Consider the following 21,479-nt stretch of genomic DNA (forward strand, 5'->3'; position numbering starts at 1 on the left):
TTTTTTTTGAGACAGGGTCTTGCTATGTAGTGCAGGCTGGCCTTGAGCTCACTTTGTAGCCCAGGCTGGATTTGAACTCACAGCATCCTCTTGCCTCAGCCTTCTGAGTGCTGGGATGACAGACGTGTACTACCAATGCCTGGCTGGTTCCTTTCCCTCTGCAGCCAGCTCTGGGTCCTCCACCGCCCCACTGGCAGCCTGGCACAGGCCGCTGACACACAGCTGACCTGGAGTTTAGCCTAGAAAGAAAATTCTGGAGAAAGTGGAGGCTTGTGTGTTAGGGCCATCTAAGGCCATTCCAGGGCCAGCCAAGGGGCAGGCCACAATACGGAGCCCTTGATAATCAAAGCCTCATTAACCAGTTCCAGTAATTCAGACTGTCAGTTTTAAAATAAGGTATGCTCAAGTTGCTTTTATGCTGCCCATGAAATAGAGGAAATGACACTGGCTCCCAGCTATCCCTCAGCCACTGAAGAGTGTAGGGGCCACCTCGGACACCTTGAGCACGTCTAAAAGCTGTCTCTGTCTCTTTCTCTGTCCCTCTCTCTCTCATTTTATTCTGGATTTTGAAGACAGACTCTCTCTATATAGCCCAGGCTGGGTTTAAACTCATGGTGATCCTCCTGCCTCAGCCTCCCGAGTGCCAGGATTACAAGCCTGTGCACCGCTACACCAGGCAGTGAGGTTTTTCCATCAAAGATGCTCTGCAGAAGGCAAGGATGGTGAGAAAAACCTGGGCTGGGGAGGAAGGCGCTGGGAGCCGGACGAGAGGGTCCCAGACAGGATTCAGCAGCTTGGGAAGCAGGGAGGGTCCTTGAGTGCTGGGGAACCGAATCCACTCCTTGGATGGCAGGGAGCAGCCTCGCTGGGTAGGAGGACAGAGATGCCACCCCTCGGGGCTTGGGCAGCGGGAAGGTCTGAGGAGACCACAGAGCTGGGGACGCGGGGCTGTCCCCAAACTCGGGTAACCACTGCTTCTTGGGATTTGCGGTTATTTGCGGCTCAGCCGAATCCAGACGAAGCCCCTCAGCTCAGGTCGGACTCCAGGCTTAGGGCAGCCCGACCTCCTCACACAGGTCGGTGTCACTCCCGAAGGCAGGGCTGAGCCTGGTTTATTTTACCTCTGCCGTGCTGTGGCTCAACCGCGCCCAGCCCCTCGCACATGCCGCCTGGCCCATTTTCAAATCTTACGGCGGGGAGGCCTCTGTCCCAGAAAAACCACGAGTGTCACTGCGCCCCCACTGCCATCGCAGGTCTGATTTTAGAGCTCCAGGTCCCCTCGGGTCCGGACTGGTGTCCCCAGCTGACATCTCCCAAGCCCAGGTGGCACCAGACCCTGCCTTCCACAGAGCCACGCAGAGCAGAGGACGGTGGCTTCAGCAGGACCCCGAGCCTGGCAACTCCGGTCCTGTCCGCCCCGTTATTTCAGCGGGGCTGAGTGTCCTCCCACCTGCTCCAAAGCAGTCAGCACCCCAGGTTCCCACAGGAGCCCCCATGCACACCCACCCTGCCCCCGGAGCTGACTTCCTCTCTTCCCCCCATCCAATGTGCAATTCCTGACAGGCCCTCCTCCCTCCCTATCCCCAGAACAGCCTGAGGAGATGTACCTGGGGCTGCAGGAGTGAGGGATAGCTAAGGAGGAAAGGGTTCACTCCCTGGCTGGAATCAGGGTGGGTCAGATTAAGGAAGGCTTGATGTCTGAGCGAGGTAGCACTCGCTGGCCATCCCAGCACCCTGGGAGGCTGAGGCAGGAGGATCAAAAGTTGAAGTCCAACCTGGGCAATTCTGAGACTTAGCAAGACCTGGTCTAAAAATTAAAAATAGAAAAAGGGCTGGGGATGGAGCTCAGTGTAAAGGCCCTGGGTTTAATCATCAGTACAAAGAAAAAGGCTCAATGGGATTGAAATCGGAAAGATCTAGGTCTCAATTCTCTCCTCCCTAGCTGCGTGACCACAGACAGGCAAGTGGGGCAAATGCTCATTTGTTTGTTTATTTATGTATTCATTTTTGTTTGTTTTTTGAGTCAGGGTCTTGCTATATAGTTCAGGCTGGCCTTGAACTCACTGTGTAGCCCAGGCTGGATTTGTTTTTTGTTTTTGTTTTTCGTTTTTATGTTATTGAGATAACATGGTTTTTTTTTCTTTTCTTTTCTTTTTTTTGGTTCCAAGAATTGAACTGGCATGGCGTGGTGGCGCACGCCTGTAATCGCAGCACTTGGGGAGGCTGAGGCAGGAGGATCCTTAAGAGTTAGAGACCAGCCTGGGCTACATAGTGAGCTCAAGGCCAGCCTGAACTGCATAATGAGACCCTGTCTCAAAAAGACAAAAAAAAAGAATTGAACTCAGGACCGTGAGCTTGCCAGGCAGGCGCTTGTGCCACTGAGCTATATCCTCGGCCCGTTTTTATCTTATTGAGACAGGATCTCCCTATGCAATTCAGGCTCACCTTGAGCTCACTTTGTAGGCCACGCTGGTTTCAGAACTCACAACGACCTCCTGCCTCAGCCTCCCAGCCTCCCGAGTGCTGGTATTATAGGTGTGCGCCATACCCAGCCACGTGTACTTGTTTAGAGTGGTACAAATGCCCTCACCGTGGAGGCGGGGGGAGCAGCATCAATGAAAAGCTGTAAAGCTGGTACCTGGGGCATAGGATTGTAGTGTGCACACCAGGCAGATGGGAAATTGGCCTCCTGGTACCCGTGCCTTAGGCAGTGCCCTCTCAGTGTGAGCTGGATCCAGTGACTTGCTGCCAACCACAGGACATGGCAGAAATCATTAAAACTCTGCTGTGAAGACTCTGGCTTCCCTCTTCCAGCCCATCTGCCATCTTGATTATTGAGTCAGGAGCCAGAGCCCTGTGGTGAGCTGTCCTGGGAGAGACTCACAAGGCAAGAAGCCAAGCAGCCCCTTTGGGGACCTGAGTCCTGCTCCTAGAGGCAGATCTCTTCCTGCCCCAAAACGTGACCCTGGCTGACACTTTGATCACAGCCTGTGAAAGATGCCTGAGTCATACTGTGCTTCCTGAGCCAAAGAAATTGAGTTAACACAGTCACTGTTTCCAGCTACTACATTTTTGGAGCCATTTGTTACATAGCAGTAGCTAACTAATACAATGTTTGGAGGTTTTCTTTGTGATACTGGGGATGGAATCTAAGCTCCACCTACCAGGCAAATGCTCTACCACTGAGCCCCACCCCAGCCTTCTCTAATTGTTTTCTCACTCAAGTTTTGGCTTTAGTAGGCCCCCCAAGACCCCACAGACACTGAACACAGCTGACTTACAGAAGGGCTAACTCCAGGGAGGGGGTCTGGGGGACAGAGGTCAGGGACAGGGACAACTATAATCTTTTCTATTTTTATTTTTATTTATTTATTTTTTAATCTTTTCTTTTTGTCAGTACTGGAGTTTGAAGCAGGCCCCCCACACTGAGCTATGTCCATAGTCCTTTTTTATTTTTTATTTTGAGATAGGGTCTCAATAAGTCACTAAATCACCCAGGCAGGGTTCAAACCTACTATGATCCTCCTGCCTCAGCCTCCTAAAGTGCTGAGATTATAGCTGTGCTCCTCTACAGCCAGCAAGAACTCTAATCTTTTCTCTACATTCTTTTGTATCTTTTACATTTTGTTTTGTTTTGTTTTTTGTCTTTTTGAGACACGGTCTCGCTATGCAGCTCAGGCTGGCCTTGAGCTCACTTTGTAGCCCAGGCTAGCCTCAAACTTGCAACGATTCTCATGCCTCAGCCTCCCGAGTGCTGGGATTACAGGTGTGCGCCACCACGCCAGGCCTATCTTTTACATTTTGGGCCAGCTACATTTTCACAAGTTCACGCCCAGCCTGGACCACTTAGTGACTTAGCCAGACCCTATCTCAAAATGAAAAGCCTCCCCTAGCTGCATATTGGGGTTTGAGGCAGGAAAAAAGAACTGTGTCCTTTAAAATGTCAGCGCTGGAGGGGGACCCAGGGAGGCAGCTCCCCTTCTGTTCTTCGCCCGTTTTACAGAGGAGGCAGCTGAGGCTGAGGGAGGATATGGTTCACAGGTCAGCATTTGGGGGCCTCCCCACCGGCTGGCTGGTCGGGGTCCCTTAGACTCACCTGGCACATCCGGGCCCGTATTGAGGACCATGAAGGCGTCGGACAGGCCAGCTTTCACGGGGTGCTGGGCGGAGCTGATCTCCCAGACAGACATGGGGATCTGCGGGCCGGAGAAGCAGCTCCGTCTGCCCTGAGTCCCTTGGGCTGACCCGGACTCTACAGAGCTCAGAGCCACCTCTTAGAGGACTCGAGAAAGACACCTCAAGCCTCCACTCTCACCCCGACTCCGCGTCGTCCCCGTACTGAGCCATCCGCTGAGCCTGGGGATAGCCCCAAGACCAGCTGCCCCAGCCGCCAGCACTTGCCTCTTTGTAGCTGAAGACAATGCGGCCGTCGCGGTGCAGAGCCACCTGGAACGTGAAGCTGCCCCTGTCCTCGCTGCCCTGGAGGTAGATGTGGTCCCACTGCACCACGAAGATCGTCCCTGGGGAGGGAGCAGAGCCTGGCTGGGCAGGGAGCCGGGCCCTGTGGCAAAGACAGCCCGGGCTGCGCACAACGGCGGGCTGGGTCCCTCGGGGTGATAGGGGGTGATGGGGGCGTCCTAGTCACTTCCCTATCCCCGAGGCACAGCACCGGGCACCTGCAACTTACAGCTTCCGGAAGGAGAGGTTTACTTCAGTTCCTGGGTTTTGTTTTTGTTTTTGTTTCGGTACTGGGAATTGAACCCAGGACCTTGCACTTGCCAGCCTGGTGCTTGTGCCCCTGAGCTATGTCCCTGGCCCTGTTTTAAAGGTTTCAAACCCTTGCACAGCAAGCAGCCACCACGGGAGCTGCTCACTTCCGGCAGCCAGGAAGCTGTGAGTGAAGGGAGGAGCCCTTTCCAGGCCCCGCCCACCTCCTAACAGCCGGTTTAGCTTTAGCGACCCATGGTATTGTTTCGATCCTCCTGCCTCAGCCTCACAAGTGCTGGGATCACAGGCATACATCACCATGCCTGGCATCCATCACCTTTCAAAAACCGTGCCAATAAGTCCGTGAGACTTGCGCCAGGGGTGGGGGGTGGGCGACGGACGGGACACTTCAAGACACAGGAATAGGAGACTTCTGTTCTCCAGACGCCTCAGTGAGGAGACACAGTAAAGGCCCCTGACCACTCTTTCACCTCCAAGAGCCTGGCCCTTCTGGGTCATCTCCTCAGACTGCTGGGCAGCAGGCACTGTCCCCATAATGTGACTGTGGCCCATCCCAGCCCTCTCTGGCTTGGGGTTCCTTTAAAGGGGCTGGCCGGGGTGCCCGGAGTTGGTGCCCGGCGCTCCGAGCTCTGCCTCACCATTGTCAAAGTAGGCCACCGTGGAGCTGTCGGAGTAGCCAGGGTTGAAGTTGGCCATCAGGGGTGCCACGTACTGAGTGGCTGTGAGCATCCTGTGGATCACGTCGCCTGTGAAGAGGAAGCCTGCGGGGACAGATGAGGGGCTCAGAGCCGCCGGTGAGCAGGAGCGGAGGGTGTGCCCCACGCCCACCGGGGCTCCGGGTCGGCCTGCTTGGAGCCACAGGGGCCCAGACCAGACAGGTCCTGCCTGCCCCGCGGGTGTGAACCACAGGGCCCAGAAGAGGTGAGAAGCCCTGGGAGTGGGGTCTCCAGGGAGCCTCCCGGCCCCCCTCCCAGCGCAATCCTCCGCCGCTCGCCTTACCTCCCGTTGCTATGGTGATCTGTCGCAGAGGATGCCCATAGAAAGGGAAATCGAAGGACAGGACCACTCTCTGTGGGGACAGGGGAGCATGAGTCTGGGCAGAGTGGGGGCGGCACCCGCAGGGCCCTGCGGATCCTAGATCTTAGACCGCAGCCACGCCCTGCACCGGGCGGGCACTCACCGAAGCCTGCCGGTGCGCACTGGACAGGGTCCTGTGTACCCGCACTTGGGTCTGGTTGGCCTCGGCCATGTCCACCCACAGTTCCCGGCTGCGGGGCTCACTGGGGCCGTAGACACGGGACACGTAGTAGTTGTGGTTGTACTCCTGCGGGGGACAAGACAGGGCCCGCAGGGAGGAGGGGTCAGGCTGGCCGGAGCCATCTCTGCCCTCCCCACTCGGATTTCCAGGCGCCGGAAGTCACCCACGTCCGGGCGCTGGGCCCGCGGCCCAGAAGGATGGCCTGGGCTGGGACCCCTCCGTCCCTCCTTGAGCCCAGAGACTGCACTCCTGGCCCTCAGCAGGTGTGGCCCTGCCACATCTGCCCCTGCTGGGCCCGTGCCCAGCCCCACAGCAGCCACCACGCCTCTGCGCAGCCCGAGTCCCACAGGGCACGCTGGGGGCCCGAGCGGGAGCAGCCCTTGGGAGCACCTCAGTGAAAGGAAAGGAAAATGGCTCCTAGAAGGCCGTGCGCTACAGGAGACCACGGGGCGCCATTAGAGGGAACAGCGTGTCGCTCTGCTCCTCTCCCAGTGAGGACGGGCTGAGCTGGGTGCGTTCCACAGGGGGCACTTGGGGCCTGGGCATCTGGGTCACTAATGGCTGCCCAGCAGCGCTGGCCGTGGACAGAGTGAAGGAGGTTCTGCCTGCCCGCTCCCTGCTGCCCAGCCGGCCCTGCCCTGGGCCCAGCATGACCGAGACCAGTGGCTCCTGGCATCCTCACAGCGACGGCCAGACACGGCCTGGGGACAGGGACCCGCTCAGGGGCCGGGCGAAAGGGGGAAGAGACGCAGGAGGGCGGGGTGCCTGCTGCCGCTGCCTCCTCCCCCTTTCTTCAAAGCTCAGCTTAAATGTCACCTTCTTAGCGACATCCTGCCCCTGCTCACCCACCCAGTGAGGACGCCCACCCCTTCCGAGCGGCCTCCTCCTCCTCCCAGGTTTCCAGGAGTCGCCCAGGGTCCGCTGCTTTCTTGTCACCTGAGCCAGGCGGGTGGGACGGATGGCTTTCAATGAAGCCACTATAGGGCGCGAGTCCCCCGGGGGAGGCAAGAGTTGGGTTACCAACGCCGCCTCCTTGCCTGTCACAGCGCCACCCCCTTCCAATAGCACATTTACAGGTACTGCGGCACATGCCTGTAATCCCAGCACTTGGGAGGCTGAGGCGGGAAGATTGCCGTGAGTTCTGAACTACACAGAGAGATCCTGTCTCAAAAAAGAAAAGTGTACTGAAGGGCTGATGTTAGCCTCACACTGTGAAGAAGGGAAGCCAAGGGCGCCCCAGCCTACCTTCACGTGTCTGCTGCGCCCCGAGCACAGGGACAGCCGAGGGCACCTCCCTGCCTGGGGCTCGAGGTCCTCACATGCACGGTCACCCCGGAAGCTTGCATGGTGAGCGGAGGCCCCGCCCCTACTGTATGTGGCTCTCTCTTCTGCCTTCTGAGGACAGGAGCAGGAGGCTGGGAATGGGACGGAGCAGTAGCCTGCGATGGGCTGGAAGTTGGGAAATGAATCTGCTCCCCGAAAACTTTGAACAGCAGCCCTCAGAACCAAGCACCGTGCTCTGGGTTGCTGTGGTTCCGCTGAGGCAACCTGGAGTTGCTCTCCTCCAAACCACTCACTCTCCCTGCCTAGGACATTCTGTGGCTCCCCAGTGCTACTCAAGACAGAGGTTACACCCTCACCACAACCCACAAGGTCCTGTGAGGCTGTCTGGGTACTGCCTATTTGACATCCATCCCCTTCTCCTCTTTACTAACAGAACATTGATTTTGCAGCAAGCAGCAACACAGCCAGCAAAACCCCTCATTTTCTGAATGTCTTCAGGGTCACCATGGCACACAGGCTGGCTAAGAGACCAGCCCAAGGTTCCAGTGGAGATTTTGAAAGAAGTCAGATTTAACAGCTTGTCCCTTTTAACTTTTTCCTTTGCCTTCCTCCTGTCTAGAATGCCGACGTAATGGCTGGGGCTCCAGCAGCCATTTTGTCAGTGTAAGGAGAAGAGGTCGCCCCCTCCAGGGATGGCGGGATAGAAAGCAGGATGGAGCCTGGGTGTTTGATGACATGCTCCTTAAAATCCCTGGCTTTAGCTATCTGTCACACAGAAACAAATCCTTCCTTGCCGGGCATGGTGACGCACGCCTGTAATCCCAGCACTCGGGAGGCTGAGGCAGGAGGATCCTTTTGAGTTTGAGACCAGCCTGGGCTACAAAGTGAGCTCAAGGCCAGCCTGAACTGCATAGCGAGACCCTGTCTCAAAAAGACAAAAAAAAAAAAGAAAAGAAACAAATTCTTCCTGACGGTTGGTCTGACCGCCACCAGCACCTGCTCCTTGCTTGCTGTAATCTGTGCCCCAGGCCTACCGGGCTTCTGCCTGCAGGAGCCTCTTCCTCCCATCACAGCCTGAGCAAGGACTAGGCTGCTGTGCCTAGTTCCTTCCAGACTACTCGTCCCACCGCGATGAGCTCCGTCGCAGCAGAGGATCTTGGTACCACAGACCAGGCCGGCAGCAGGGCGGCCCCACCCCCACCCCAGCTTGCAGCCGGGGGTGGACAGGCTGGGGCAGGGTCTGGCTGCCCTCAGCCGCTTCCGGACTCCCATGGCCGCCGCGGTGCTGACTGCAGGCGTCCAGACAGAAGCCACGCGGTGCCGCTGTGAAGCCCAAGCAGACGCACACACCGACACCGGCTATGCGGCTCACTGGCTGCTTCCCCACGCGAGGACAAACGGCTGGTCCCCCTGCTCCACGGAGGAGCCCGGCCGTGGCTCATGTCCTTGCCACTGCTCCGCTTGCTCGCTGCCACATCATTTCCTGTGGCACCGGTGTGCCCTGGTCCCGTCTTCCTCCTAATGCCACCGAGATCAGATCTCGGGCGTCTGTCCCGATGAGCCCTTTTATCCTGAAGCCCCCGAAGGACGCGTGGCCTCCCTCCCTCCCGCAAGGCTGGATGGAGACACCGACCTCCTGATGCGCTGCGGTGAGGCGGGGATCCAATATCCACACGCGTCTCTGGGGGCTGCGCTCCGCACCACAGCCGAGCTCCTTGCCAATATGCACAGGGCCTCGGAGCCAAAGAGCCAGGCAAGCGCGGCCATCGGGAGCAGGACGGTGCTGGCGGCACCATGCAGCCGGTTTGGGGCCCAGAGAGGCCCGCAGCCCCTCCCCGGGCACAGGGTGACGCCGATCACCCAGGGCAGCAGAGCGGGGTCTGGAGCTACTCAGAGCCCTGCCGAGCACAGCCACGGAGCCGAGGAGGAGGAGACCGGAGAGGGCTCAGTGCTGGACACAGCCAAGGACTAAGTCCGCGAGGGGCCTAGGAGAGCGTGTGCGAGGAGACGGGAGCGGGCATTTCACGGGCATCAGCCCCAGCAACCCTTGCGGGGGGGGGGGGCTCATATCGTCCCATTTTCCAAGTGGGGAAACGAGGCCCAGAGTCACTTCACCATCTGGGGCCAGGGCAGTCCTGGGGGGGTAAAGCGTGAGTGTGTCAACTCGATTAGCGTGAACCAAGGGAGTCGGGGGGACACACGCTCCTGGGCGTGCCCTGGTGGTCATGACTGTCGCCTTGGCATCTCTCTCTGGTCCCTGGCTCCCTCCTGTCCAGCACTACTGCCCCGCTCCGCTTCCGGCCACCGCGAGCTGACTGCTTTGCTCTGCCAGGCCCTCCACCAACCGTGCGCTGATCCCTGAAACTGTGAGGCAAATTCAGCCTCTTCCCCTCTAAACTGTGGGTGTCGGGCATTGTGTTCCACTGATAGGAACGTGGCCGACCTGGCTCCCCTCAAAGACAGTGACGCTGCCCGCGGCAAAGACTGGTTTTCACCTTCCAATAGTCAGCCTCCCCTTAGTAGCAGAAGGCCGTGACGCTGAAGGACATCCCGCGCACTCCTCACAGTGGGGTGTGGCTATATGGCTGTCTGACTAAAGGAAATGAATAGGAACAAGCTGCCCTCCCCTTGCCTAGAGGGACACAGGTGTGATGGTCGGAGCTGAAGTAGCCATTTTAGACTACAAAACAGAGGGCAAACGGTACAGAGGGCAAACCAACAAGATTGGGGGGACCAGGTCCCCAACACCACGGAGATGCTGTATCGACCCTTGCTTACTTATGCTCACACTCTCACCTGTGGGGGGAGAAGTTCTCTGCTGTCTAAGACCCTGTCAGTAGGCGTGTGTTATAACGCCTGAGCCTGCACACTAATGAACACATGCCAGGCCCCTGCTGCATACTGTGTGACTTCAACACGCTACAGAGGCCGAGCCTGCAGGGAATCCACGTGACCCACCACCCATCACCGCGTGTGCTCCATGGGCTAGAAGACACGGGGCAACCTGCCGTTTCACACCGGCGTCCGCAGGAGCCAGGCCGCTGGGCAGGTCCACCCGGGACTGCCGGGACAGTGTGCACGAACCCTGGCCAATAACCACCCTCGTGTGGGGAGGCGGCGGGACATGGGTTTCAAACAGTTTTGCCCCTGAAATCCTTTCTGCCTTTGAATGCCATGCCACTCAGTAGACAGGTCACAGGGAAGCAGGACTGCCCGGGAGCGGGGAAGGGAAGCCCCAGCAGGCTTGGCACTACTTCTCGGACACACTCAGCCGGATGAGCAGCTCAGGGAACCCCTAGGGTTCCATGCAGCACAATGTGAAAACCGCTACTCCATTCAGCCAGGTGTGGTGGCGCACTCCTATAATCCCAGCAGTCAGGAGGCTGAGGCAGGAGGATTGCAGGTTCAAGCCCAGCCTGGGCAACTTAGTGATTTAGCAAGACCCTGTTTCAAAGTTTTAAAAAAGGGCTGGGAACATAGCTCTGTACAAAAGCCTTGGGTAGCCAGGGATATAGCTCAGCGGCACAGTGCCTCCTGCCTGGCAAGCAGGAGGTTGTGAGTTTGATTCTCAGTACCAAAAATAAGTAAATAAATAAGCCTAGGATTTGATACTCAATGTCACCAAAAAAAAAAAAAAAAAAGGAAAAAAAAAAGTGCTCCAGGATGAACAATGTAAGCATCATCAGAGCTGGTCCGAAACGCACTTCTTTCTCGGCAGTCCCAGACTGCGGTCAGAACCCACCTCTGCACAAGATTCCCAGCGAGCTCTCACAGAGTGGTTTGAGCAGCACGAGCTAAAAGCCCACCCTGCAGCAATACGTCACTCATCTTGTCGCCGCGGACCTGGCAGTTAAGACCTCAGAGACCCCGAAGGCAGAAAGACCTGGGCTCCTGTTGGGCTGCGCCATTCCCCAGCTGTGTGAGCTTGGGTAGGCGCCTTCAGCTCTCTGTTCCGAATGGAAGTGGCACAGTGTCAGGAACACCTGCCTCCTGGGGCCACTGCGTGGGCTCAGCGTCAAGGAGAACAGGGCTCCTCCAGCATCACCTACTGTTACTGTTTACCCTCGCCCGGGGCATGCAGATGGCAAGGTTTGCTGAAACTCAGGCTGAAACTTGCTGCCTGGCGCGACGGTGCAGCGGGAATTAAATTGGTTTCTTAGGCGGGATTAATGCAGTTCTCGCAGGACTGGAGTGGTTACGACACAGCACGGAGTTAAAAGCCAGGCTTCCCCGGCTGTTCTCTCCCCAGCACACACCCGCGTGGCCCTCACTGATGTGGCCGCCTGATCTGGGACTTCCAGCACCAGAACTGTGAGTTAAACAAACCTCTACTCTTTGTCTTTTTTGTCTTTTTCAGACAGGGTCTCGCCAAGTAGTTCAGGCTGCCCTTGAGCTCACTTTGTAGCCCAGGCTGGTCTCGAACTCACAAAGATCCTCCTGCCTCAGCCTCCCGAGTGCTGGGGTTATAGGCATGTACCACCACGCCCAGCTAACCTCTATTCTCTTAATCACTTAGCCTTGGGCATTCAGTTATAGCAGTAGGAAACTAAGAACTCTGCTGCCCTTGGGAGCAGTCAGACCTTAGGGTGAAATAAACCCAGACAGGACCCCTCCTCCATTGTTGGTGGGATGCTGGTGGGAGTGTAAATTGGTACAACCACTAGGGAAGCACCACGAAGATTCCTCAAACAACCAAAACCAGAGGTTCCATCTGACCCTGAGGTTCCGCTTCTGGGCATCTTCCCAAAAGAGTAAAAGTCATCATACTGCAGTGACACACGGGTATGCGTGTTTATAGCAGCATAAGTCATAAGAGCTAATTCTGGAAACAGCCCATCTATCCATCAACAGAGGAACAGAGGAAGCAAGTGTGGTATTTATATACAATGGAGTACTACTCTGCCATAAAGAAGGTAAAGTTGAAGGATTTTTTTTTTTAGGTAAATGGATGCACCTTGAGACCATAATCTTAAGTGAAATAAATCAGGCACTCAAGTTTAAATGTGAGAAATCCAAGGTATAAATAAGGAATGAGGTGGGCTGGGCATATAGCTCAGTGGCATAAGTGCCTGCCTGGCAAGTGCAAGGTCGTGAGTTCGATCCCTGGTACTGAAAAAATAAAAAAAACTAAGGAATGAAGGCTGGGAATATAGCTCAGAGGCACAAGCACCTGCCTAGCAAGCGAAAGGTCCTGAGTTTGATTCCCGGCACAAAAAACAAAAAACAAAAACAAAAAAACCCTCCTAAATAAGGAACAAAATGGGGGATTGATATTAGGAAGTAGGAAGAACTTGTTCAAATGCCAGGGGAACAAGAGATTGGTGAAAAGGGATTTAAAGAAAAGAACTGCAAGGACAAAAGGAAAGAGATCACCTGGCGTGGTGGTACACACCTGTAACCCCAGCACTTGGGAGGCTGAGGCAGGAGGATCGTTGCAAGTTCGAGGCCAGCCTGGGCTACAAAATGAGCTCAAAGCCAACCTGATCTGCACAGCAAGACCCTGTCTCAAAAAGACCAAAAAACAAAAAAAAAAAGGAAAGAGAACTTTGTGAATGGGGAGAGGAGAAGGATTGGAGGAGAGGAGCAGAAAGGGACAAATAAAGAATTAAGATACACTATGTACAAGGATACAGTCTCATGATGAATGTAATCATCTACTGCAAATGTGCTAATAAAATATATATATATAGCCGGGTGTGGTGGGGCACGCTTGTAATCCCAGCACTCGGGAGGCTGAGGCAGGAGGATTCCGGCGACTTTGAGGGCCACCTGGGCTACATACTGAGTTCAAGACCAGCCTGAATAACATGACCCTGACTCAAAAAAAAAAAAAAAAAAGGAAAGAAAAATGAAAGAAGCTCAGGCAGAACACCTGTCACCACAGAATGGCAGGAAGTGACGGTGACACAGAGGGCTCTCGCCCTGCTGAGAGCAGGCGGAACTGAGGGAGGCAACCCTGCCAGTGTAGGCTGTGACGGGGACTGAGGAGGAGCCAGAGTGGTTTTCCTGCCATGGCACTTCCTAAGGGCCCTGGCCTCGGGGAATGAAAGAGCATCTTGCCCCGGCGCAGCCTCAGCCTGGTATTTCCAACCCTCATTTGGGACGGCTGCAGGCCAGACCACTCGGAGGAGGGCCCACAACTTTCTTAACTCGTGCCCCTTCCTGGGTGTGTCCGCGGCTTCCAGCTGTCCCGATCTCACAAACATCGCCGCCAGGAGCTTCTGCAGTTCCAGCCCACCTCCCGGACGACGGCCCCGTTCAACAGCCCTGCGACAAGGCGGCACTTCTCAGGCTTGGTCGCATCTGAGACCTCAAGGCCAGGGCATCCTCTTCAGTCACCCAGTCCTGTTCTGTGTCCCTGTCAGTAAGGGCTGGGAGGGATCTGTGGTTAACTTTCTCACAATTGGGTTGCGGGTTGTTTGGGGGTTTTTTGTTGTTGTTGCTGTTGCTGCTGCAGTACTGGGGATCGAACCCAGGCAGTGCTGAATTGCTTTCCCAACCCTTTAAAATTTTTAAAAAATTTTTGAGAATAGCCCTCACTAAATTTCCCAGGAGGGGCCAGGCATAATGCCACACACCTATAATCCCAGCACTCAGGAGGCTAAGGTAGGAGGATCTCTGTAAGTTCAAGGTCAGCCCGGGCTACTAATGAGTTCAAGGCCAGCCTGGCACAAAACCGTGTCTCAAAAAACAAAACAAAACAAAAAAATGCCCAGGCTGTCCTTTACCTTGCAATCCTCCTGCCTCAGCTTCCAGAGTAGGTGGGATTACAGCGTGCACCACCACACCCACCTAGCTTGTCCAGTTTTCACACCAACACCTTGAGGCTTTCCTGGTCCTGCTTTACAGATAAGAAAACCATTTTGGGGATGACTTGACTGCTAAGGATGCCGTCTCAGCCTTTCCAGCTGCTGTAACAAAACACCTTTGATGTGGCAATTTAGAAACAGCCAAAATATACTGCTCCTGATTTTAGAGGCTGGGAAGTTCAAGATCAAGGCCCTGGAAGAAGCTGGGTGAGGTGGAGCACGTCTGTAATCCCAGCACTCGGGAGGCTGAGGCAGGAGGACTGTTTTGAGTTTGAGACCAGCCTGGGCTACAAAGTGAGCTCAGGGCTAACCTGAACTGTATAGTGAGACCCTGTCTCAAAAAGACAAAAAAAAAAAAAAAAGGCCCCAGAAGATTTAGGGTCTCCCAGAGGCTTGATGGATGGCACTTTCATGCCACATTTCCACATGGTGGAAAAGCCCATGAAGCTCCCTCAACCCTCTTCGATAAGGGCACTAATTCCACTCTTGAGGGCCCCACCTTTCTGACCTCATCGTTCCCTAGAGATCCCGGCACTAAATAGGAACACAGAGGGACACAGACATTCACACCACAGCAGGGGCCCGCTGTCTTCCCTGCGACCACACTGTCCCGGTTTGCCTACGCCCTCGGGGTCTCCTGGGATACTGGATATTCCGTCCTAAGACCAAGGCATCCTGGGAAAAACCAGGCTGGCGGTCACCGTGGACCAGAGCCTCACACAGCACCTGCGGGTGAGTACTGCTCCCGAGCATGGCCCGGCCTGCGTCACCTTGCTGTTGAGCATCTTTGCCGTGACAGTCAGGCCGCAGCACCCACGCCAGACACTGGAGAGGCGCGTTCAGAGGGGTTAGGAGGTTTTCCCCAGACAGAGACGAACAGCCCAGCTTTAAAATGGGCCAAGAAAAAAGCATGCAGAGCCCTTGAACAGACATACAAATGGCCAGCCTGCCCCGGAGAGCCGCTCATCCTCATTTGTCATCACGGAAACCCAAATGGCAGCCACAAGACGGTACGGCTTTGCCCCCGCGGGGAGGGCTGTGATTACAAGGAAGCAAGCAGGGAGTGAGTGTTGGCAAAGACCGGAGCCCTTGGAGCCCTCCCCGGGGGCCGCAGGTGTCAGTGGCTCGTGGCCGTGGGGTGCAGCCTTTCGTGTTTGAGTGGACTGCTGGGCTGCGCTGGGACAAACAGCTCCCCGGACTGTCCCCCTGCAGGCGTCAGGGCCAGCCCCCGCATTCCTGAACAAGCTTCGGTCACGGCCTCGGTTGATTTAACCGCAGCGAATGGGGCTACCATGCAATATGTGACGGTCTTATTTATTCTCCTCTTAACAGAGGCTCAAGGTCCTCTGGTTCAGACTTCCAGTTTCCCGGCTGACAGGGTATACGCAGTCTCAAAGTCTAGGGCCAGGTACTGCCCCCAAAGTCCCCCGTGAAGGGTTTGCTTTGGCCCCAGGCACCCGCTCCTTCAGCAGGGCACAAGCAGCCTGCCAGATCCTGCCCGTGCAGCTGCCCAGGCCTCTCCCACACCCCCAGGTTTATTTATTTATTTATTTATTTATTTTATTTTTTTGGTCTTTTTGAGACAGGGTCTCGCTATGCAGTTCAGGCTGGCCTTGAGCTCACTTTGTAGCCCAGGCTGGTCTCGAACTCGCAACGATCCTCCTGCCTCAGCCTCCCGAGTGCTGGGATTACAGGCGTGCGTCACCACGCCTGGCTCCCCCAGGTTTAACTGGCTTCCATGGGCTCTGAATCCTGGATATGGCCCACAGCTCATGGACATGGCTCCGATACAATTCCCAAGGAAGGAATATGGCCAGGCACCCCTTCCTGGGAGTAGGAACTACAGGCTTCTGATAAACCAGCAACCTCCCTCCCCAAAGCCCTGCTTCAGGACTGCACAACCTGAGACAACTGTCAGGGTTACATAACTGAGCGTCAGTGTGTGGCCTTGGTTGGGGTCCTTCCCCAGGCCTTAGGACCTGTTAAAGGCCCATTGGATATCCACCAAAGCAGCCAGACACAGCACCCAGGGATGGCCAGGAGCATCAGGGCAATGGCTGCTTCTGTTCTTTTGGTAGAAGAATCCTTAAGATTAGTATGGGAACCCAGGTGCAGTGGCACACACCTGTAATCCCAGCACTGGCTAGGCTGAGGCAGGAGGATCACTTGTGAGTATGAGGCCAGCCTGGATTACATCATGAGATCCGTCTCAGAGAAAAAAAAAATAAACCAAAAAGAAAAGTTGGCTACGCTGTCCCTTCTCCTAGAGAACAGGTCCTACTGAAACCCAGACTTTGCCACAGGGATGTCAGCACAACTTGTCACAGGGACTCCGGGGACTCGGGCCTGAGAGTTCATGAAGAGTAAATGGGCCTCCACATACACTGATTTCATTTCATTATTTTGAGACAGGGTCTCATTTCCTGTAGTTCAACTTGGCCTTGAACTCATTGGCCCTGAAATGGAGGAGATCCTCCTGCCTCAGCCTCCCAAGTGCTTGGACTGCAGGTAGGTGCCACCATGCCTGGCCAGAGCTGCTCCTTTAAACCTCTGTGTTGCTCACATGTGGCTAACGGGCTACGACACTGACTCTCAGTCCTCAGGCACTGCCCCCCAGAACATGCCCATTCAAGACCAGCACCAGCAACAGCAGTGTGCCGGTGTGGGGCGACCGGGGTTCGTGTGCACTCCTGTGTGTCTGCAGAAGCCCTGGAGCACCTGCTCCCAGGACCAACCCCCCATCAGTGACCTGTGGAAGGTGGTGGAGGGGGCAGGAGCTCCTGTTCCTCTGTGGCTGCGAACCAATCCCTTGCCCCGGCGCCTCTCTTGGCCCTGCTGAAGCCCTCCAAAGCCCCCGTGAGCCGGAAGGGCGCCCTCATCCGTGCCCTCAGAGGGACGCTGTGCCCGCCCGTGCCCTGGGGAGGGACTCTGTCCCCCGTGCACCCCGCCTGCTTTTCCTCCAGTCCTCAGCCTGCGCCACTGCAGACCTCTGGGTCACTCACACCTGGATGAGACAGATGCCACCTTCAGCACTGCTACCTTGGGTCAGGGAGGAGCTGGAGCCTGGCATCCCGGGTCTGGACTGTGCATCTGAGCTGCCGCCCGCTGCACGGGTCCTGGAGAAGCCGGGCAGCGCCAGCTCCGAGAGGCTGCGACCGCACGGCCCAGTGTGAGCTCCTCCTCCGTCCCCTGCCCGGGGCCCCTCGCTCCACTCCAGTCCCCAGGGCCACCTGGAGACCACACACGTCCCCCGCCCGGCTCTCACCACCACGCGTGTGCTGTTATCAGGCAGGGTGTCGATGGCCAGGGTGCCCCCACCAAAGTCCTGGCTCAGCTGGGTCCTGTCTGCGTCCGACACCTGCCCGGGGCTGTCTCGGGCTCTCCGGTGCCAGCCCTGGGTGGTCCCCTCGGCAGCCCACACAGAGCCTTGGCCTTCATGGTGACCTGGAGAAGAAGGAACAGAAAGCTGAGCACCATAGTCCAGCGTGGAGATCAGAAAGGGGGTCAGATGGGCTGGGGATGTAGCTCAGTGACACAAGCACCTGCCTGGCAAGCACAAGGTCCTGAGTTCAATTCCCAGTACCTAAATAAATAAATAAATAAATATGGAAAGGGAGCCAGGTGTGGTGGCACACACCTGTCATCCTAGCACTCAGGAGGCTGAGGCAGGAGGATTGCCTCAAGTCTGAGGCCAGTCTGGGCTACCTAGTGAGTTCAAGGCTAGGCTGAACTATACATCGAGACCCTGTCTCAAAAAATTTTTTATTTCCTCATTGACAACTTAGCTACATCAGTAGCCACCAGCTGGGAGAACTTTTCACCAGTGATGACGACCATCCAGCCCAGTGGGTGGCACCCCATGAAGTGTCCCTGGAAGAGACCTCAGAGCTGGGGCATCGTGCACACCACAGCCACCAAGGAAATCACTGAAGCTGCAGCCAGAAGCCTGCCTGGCACCTAGCGGAGGACAGAGGTCTGGTCAGTCCTGGTTCCGACACCAAGGGACAAACAGAGGTGTGCCATCTGGACGGCTGACGTGGGGTCGCTTCCAGAGTGTGTTTCGAGGTGACCCTTGCGCTCCTTTCTCCACACCTGTGGATGTGATGGACACACCCTCCTCGCCGTCCTGTCTTTCTTTTTGCCCAGAACCACCCGAACTGGAAAGCTTACCGCTACCCAGAGCGGCGGCCAGTAAAGCCTTGCGTTCTGCCAGAGGCGGCAGCTGACCCCCCGCGTCTCCCAGGGGACTCGGGACAACAAGCCACGAAGTAGTGATCGTGTAGTTCAGGGCTTCTCCAGCCTGGCACAACCAACACCTTGGATGGGGTCATTTTTTTCCTTCAAATTTTAAAACTGTGGTGAAATACACATAAGATCCACAAACACACAGCTCAGTGGTTGGTTTCTGTGTGTGGTTCTAGGACTGAATCCAGGAGCACTCTACTCCCCATCGCCCTTTTGGTTTCTTTCGGACAATGTCTTTTTTCTTTTTTTCTTTTTGGTTTTAGAGACAGGGTCTCGCTATTCAGTTCAGGCTGGCCTTGAGCTCACTTTGTAGCCCAGGCTGGTCTCGAACTCATGGCAATCCTCCTGCCTCAGCTTCCCGAGTGCTGGGATGACAGGCGTGTGCCACCATGCCTGGCTACTTGCATATTTTAGCCACTGTGAACAATGCTGATTTGAACAAAGGTGTACAAACACCTCTGTGAGGGCCCGTTTTCAATTCCTTGGGGAGATACGCAGAGGTGGAATGGCTGGGTCTTAACTCTATTTGTAATTTTTTGAGGCCCCACCATACTGTCACCTGTGCAGAACAGCTGTGGCATTTTGTACCCCCACCAACAGTGCACGTGGCTTCCAACGTCCCCGGAGCCTCCCGAAGCCCTGGCATCTTCCCATTTGGCAGACCACTTCTTCTTCGGTCCCATGCCTGGGGCAACTCACTGCCCCCCAAAACAAGAGGACACAGGCTTCGCCCAAAAGTCACCTCCAAGCCATCAGTGACCGCCAGGAGCGCTGCACCTCAGACCCACAGAGTTGGGATCAGCTTGTCATGTGTGCCTGGCCCAGGGTCAGAGGGTGGCCACCTGCAGGCAGCGGTGCTGAGACTCCGGCTCTCTCTGCCTCATGCTAGGTCCCTAAGGCAATTCTAAACGACACGAAAAGTATCTCTTTCCATTTCAGAGCTTTGAGCCCTCCGAGCTGTGCTGCATATTGTCATACTGTCATTCCCTTTTTTTTTTTTTTTTAAAGACAGGGACTTGTTGTGTAGCCCAGGCTGGCCTCAAATTCATGGTGATCCTCCTGCTTCAGCCTCCCTAGCGCTGGGATTACAGGCGTGCAGCACCACGTCTGGCTGTCATTTCAATCGTCAGACTTACTCTGGCTGTATAAGGGACAATGCGGCATGATCGAGGCCGCGAGGCTGGGAGACCTCAGGGGAGCCACAGAAGCTGGGACAAGACTTGGCCAGAGCAGGCCCGAGCTGGGGCCCGGCAGCTGTTTCAGGTTCTGCTCGGCCCTTAGACATTTTCCCCAATTAAGTCGTCCCGGCTGCTGTGCCTCCCGGACCCTGGCCAGGCCCCCCGCGCTCCTCTCCCCTGATCACAACCAGATGCTCCCGGAGGACGTGGGGAGGGGCAGGGCCCAGCCCATTCCCAGGATGCCCCTGGGCTGCCCACGGGTGGCATGGAGCCCACCACAAGGGGACAGCCTGCCCCAGCCGGACCCCACGCCTGGCAACCGCACCCCACACAGCCGACCCAGTCAGAGGCTCCATGACACAGCTGGCCCAGCCCAGACTGTGCTGCTCCACAAAAAGCCCTTACACACACACACACACACACACACACACACACTGCAGCCCTCGCCATCCTAGCTCAGACCTGGCACCTAGATGGTCCGGGTGCCCAACAGGCACATGCTCCGTGGTGCACATGGATGCTGGAAGGGAGGGAGGGTGGCAAGAGTCTTTTATCCCCTGTGTGCTTGAGATACCAGGATGGGGAGACCCGGCCCCATGGACAGCCCCTGGGAGCCCCAAGGTTGCATCCCAAATGTAGAAAGCTTGCATTCGGAACCAGATGAGCTCGAAGCTGAACCCAGACTCTACCACTCCCGGTGACACTGAACAAGTTGCAAATCTCTCTAAGCCTCAGTTTTCACATCTGTAAGACAGGGGTGAGAAAATCTCCACTTGAGCCAGTTGTGGCGGCACATGCCTGTAATGCCAGCTATCTGGAAGGCTGAGTCAGGAGGATCACAGGTTTGACCCCAACCTGGGGAACTTAGCAACTTAGTGAGATGCTGTCTCCAGATAAAAAATAAAAAGGTCTGAGGATCCAGCTCAGTGCAAAGGCCCTGGGCTTCATCCCCAGTGTCAAAAAAAAAAAAAAGAAAGAAAAAAAAGAAATGAAATGAAATGAAAACTACCACTTAAAAAAAAACTATCTCTTAGTGAGTTGTTTTGAGTCTTTAACAAAATAATATTCTTTTTTTATTCTTTTCTTTTTTTTGAGACAGGCTTTCACTATGGAGTTCAGGTTGGTCCTGGACTCATTTTGTAGCCCAGGCTGGCCTTGAACTCGAAGTGACCCTCCTGCCTCGGCCTCCTGAGTGCTGAGATTACCAGCGTGTGCCTACACGCCCGGCAACAAAAAACACCCACCAAAGTCTCCGGTCCTCAGCTGTTTTCACAGAGACCAACTTCCCGACTTTCAGGGAACCCAGTCTCCCCGGGAAGGCTCCAGCTGTCGAGCTACTTGGCTCCCGAGCGCCCACCACACCCTTCCCTCCGCTGGCGGCAGGGACCCGGCCAGGCACCTCCCCCGGGGAAGACGAGCAGGAGCGGCCCCGCGGGAAGGGGGCTCTCTCCGGGGCGAGTCTGGGGTCCAGGGCGCCTCTGGTCCACTCGCTCACGCAACAGCACTCACGTATGAAGCCCCTCCTGTATGCAGAGCCCTCAGGGTGGCTGAGGCCACCAGGGCGGGACGGAGCGGGGTGACCCGAGAGGACCCTGAGGCTGAGGGACGGGGGCGCAGCGAGAGCCGCCAGAAAGCAGGCTCAGGGCCGCCGCCGCTCAGACGGAGGGGTCCCCCCGCACCCCGGACCCGGCTCAGACTCGCCCGGGTCACCCCAGAGGCGGAGACCGGCAGGCAGGGGCGCGGGCGGGAGCCTGGCCGAGGGACCCGGGGTCCCCTCCGGGAGCCCAATCCTGGGGTCCCCAGCGTCCCTCCAGGAGCGAAGGAGCGGTGGGCGCGCCTGGGAAGCAGGGTCCCGTCCGCTTGCCCGCAGCTCGGGGCTCCGGCGCTCGGTGACATCGCCACCGCCGGCCACCTCGGGTCCTGTCCTACCTGCTCCGGGGCGCGGGGGGCTCAGCGCGCGCGCGGCCGCCCCGAGCA

At 56.4% G+C, this 21,479-nt stretch overlaps 1 protein-coding gene across 1 annotated transcript in view; it reads right to left on the bottom strand.

The window, feature by feature from the left end:
• Plxdc1 (plexin domain containing 1) overlaps window positions 1-21,479 on the bottom strand; it is a gene marked incomplete at its 5' end in the record, with an annotated part of 45,793 nt that extends 24,314 nt beyond the window's left edge. Inside the window, 7 exon segments of the mRNA XM_013519432.1 lie at window positions 4,097-4,196; window positions 4,402-4,520; window positions 5,367-5,489; window positions 5,728-5,797; window positions 5,909-6,052; window positions 17,345-17,523; window positions 21,432-21,479. Coding sequence (XP_013374886.1) covers window positions 4,097-4,196; window positions 4,402-4,520; window positions 5,367-5,489; window positions 5,728-5,797; window positions 5,909-6,052; window positions 17,345-17,523; window positions 21,432-21,479 — 783 coding nt within the window.

This window comes from Chinchilla lanigera, unplaced genomic scaffold (genome assembly GCF_000276665.1).
Source record: "Chinchilla lanigera isolate Chin_1 unplaced genomic scaffold, ChiLan1.0 scaffold00050, whole genome shotgun sequence".
Classification (NCBI taxonomy): Eukaryota; Metazoa; Chordata; class Mammalia; order Rodentia; family Chinchillidae; genus Chinchilla; species Chinchilla lanigera.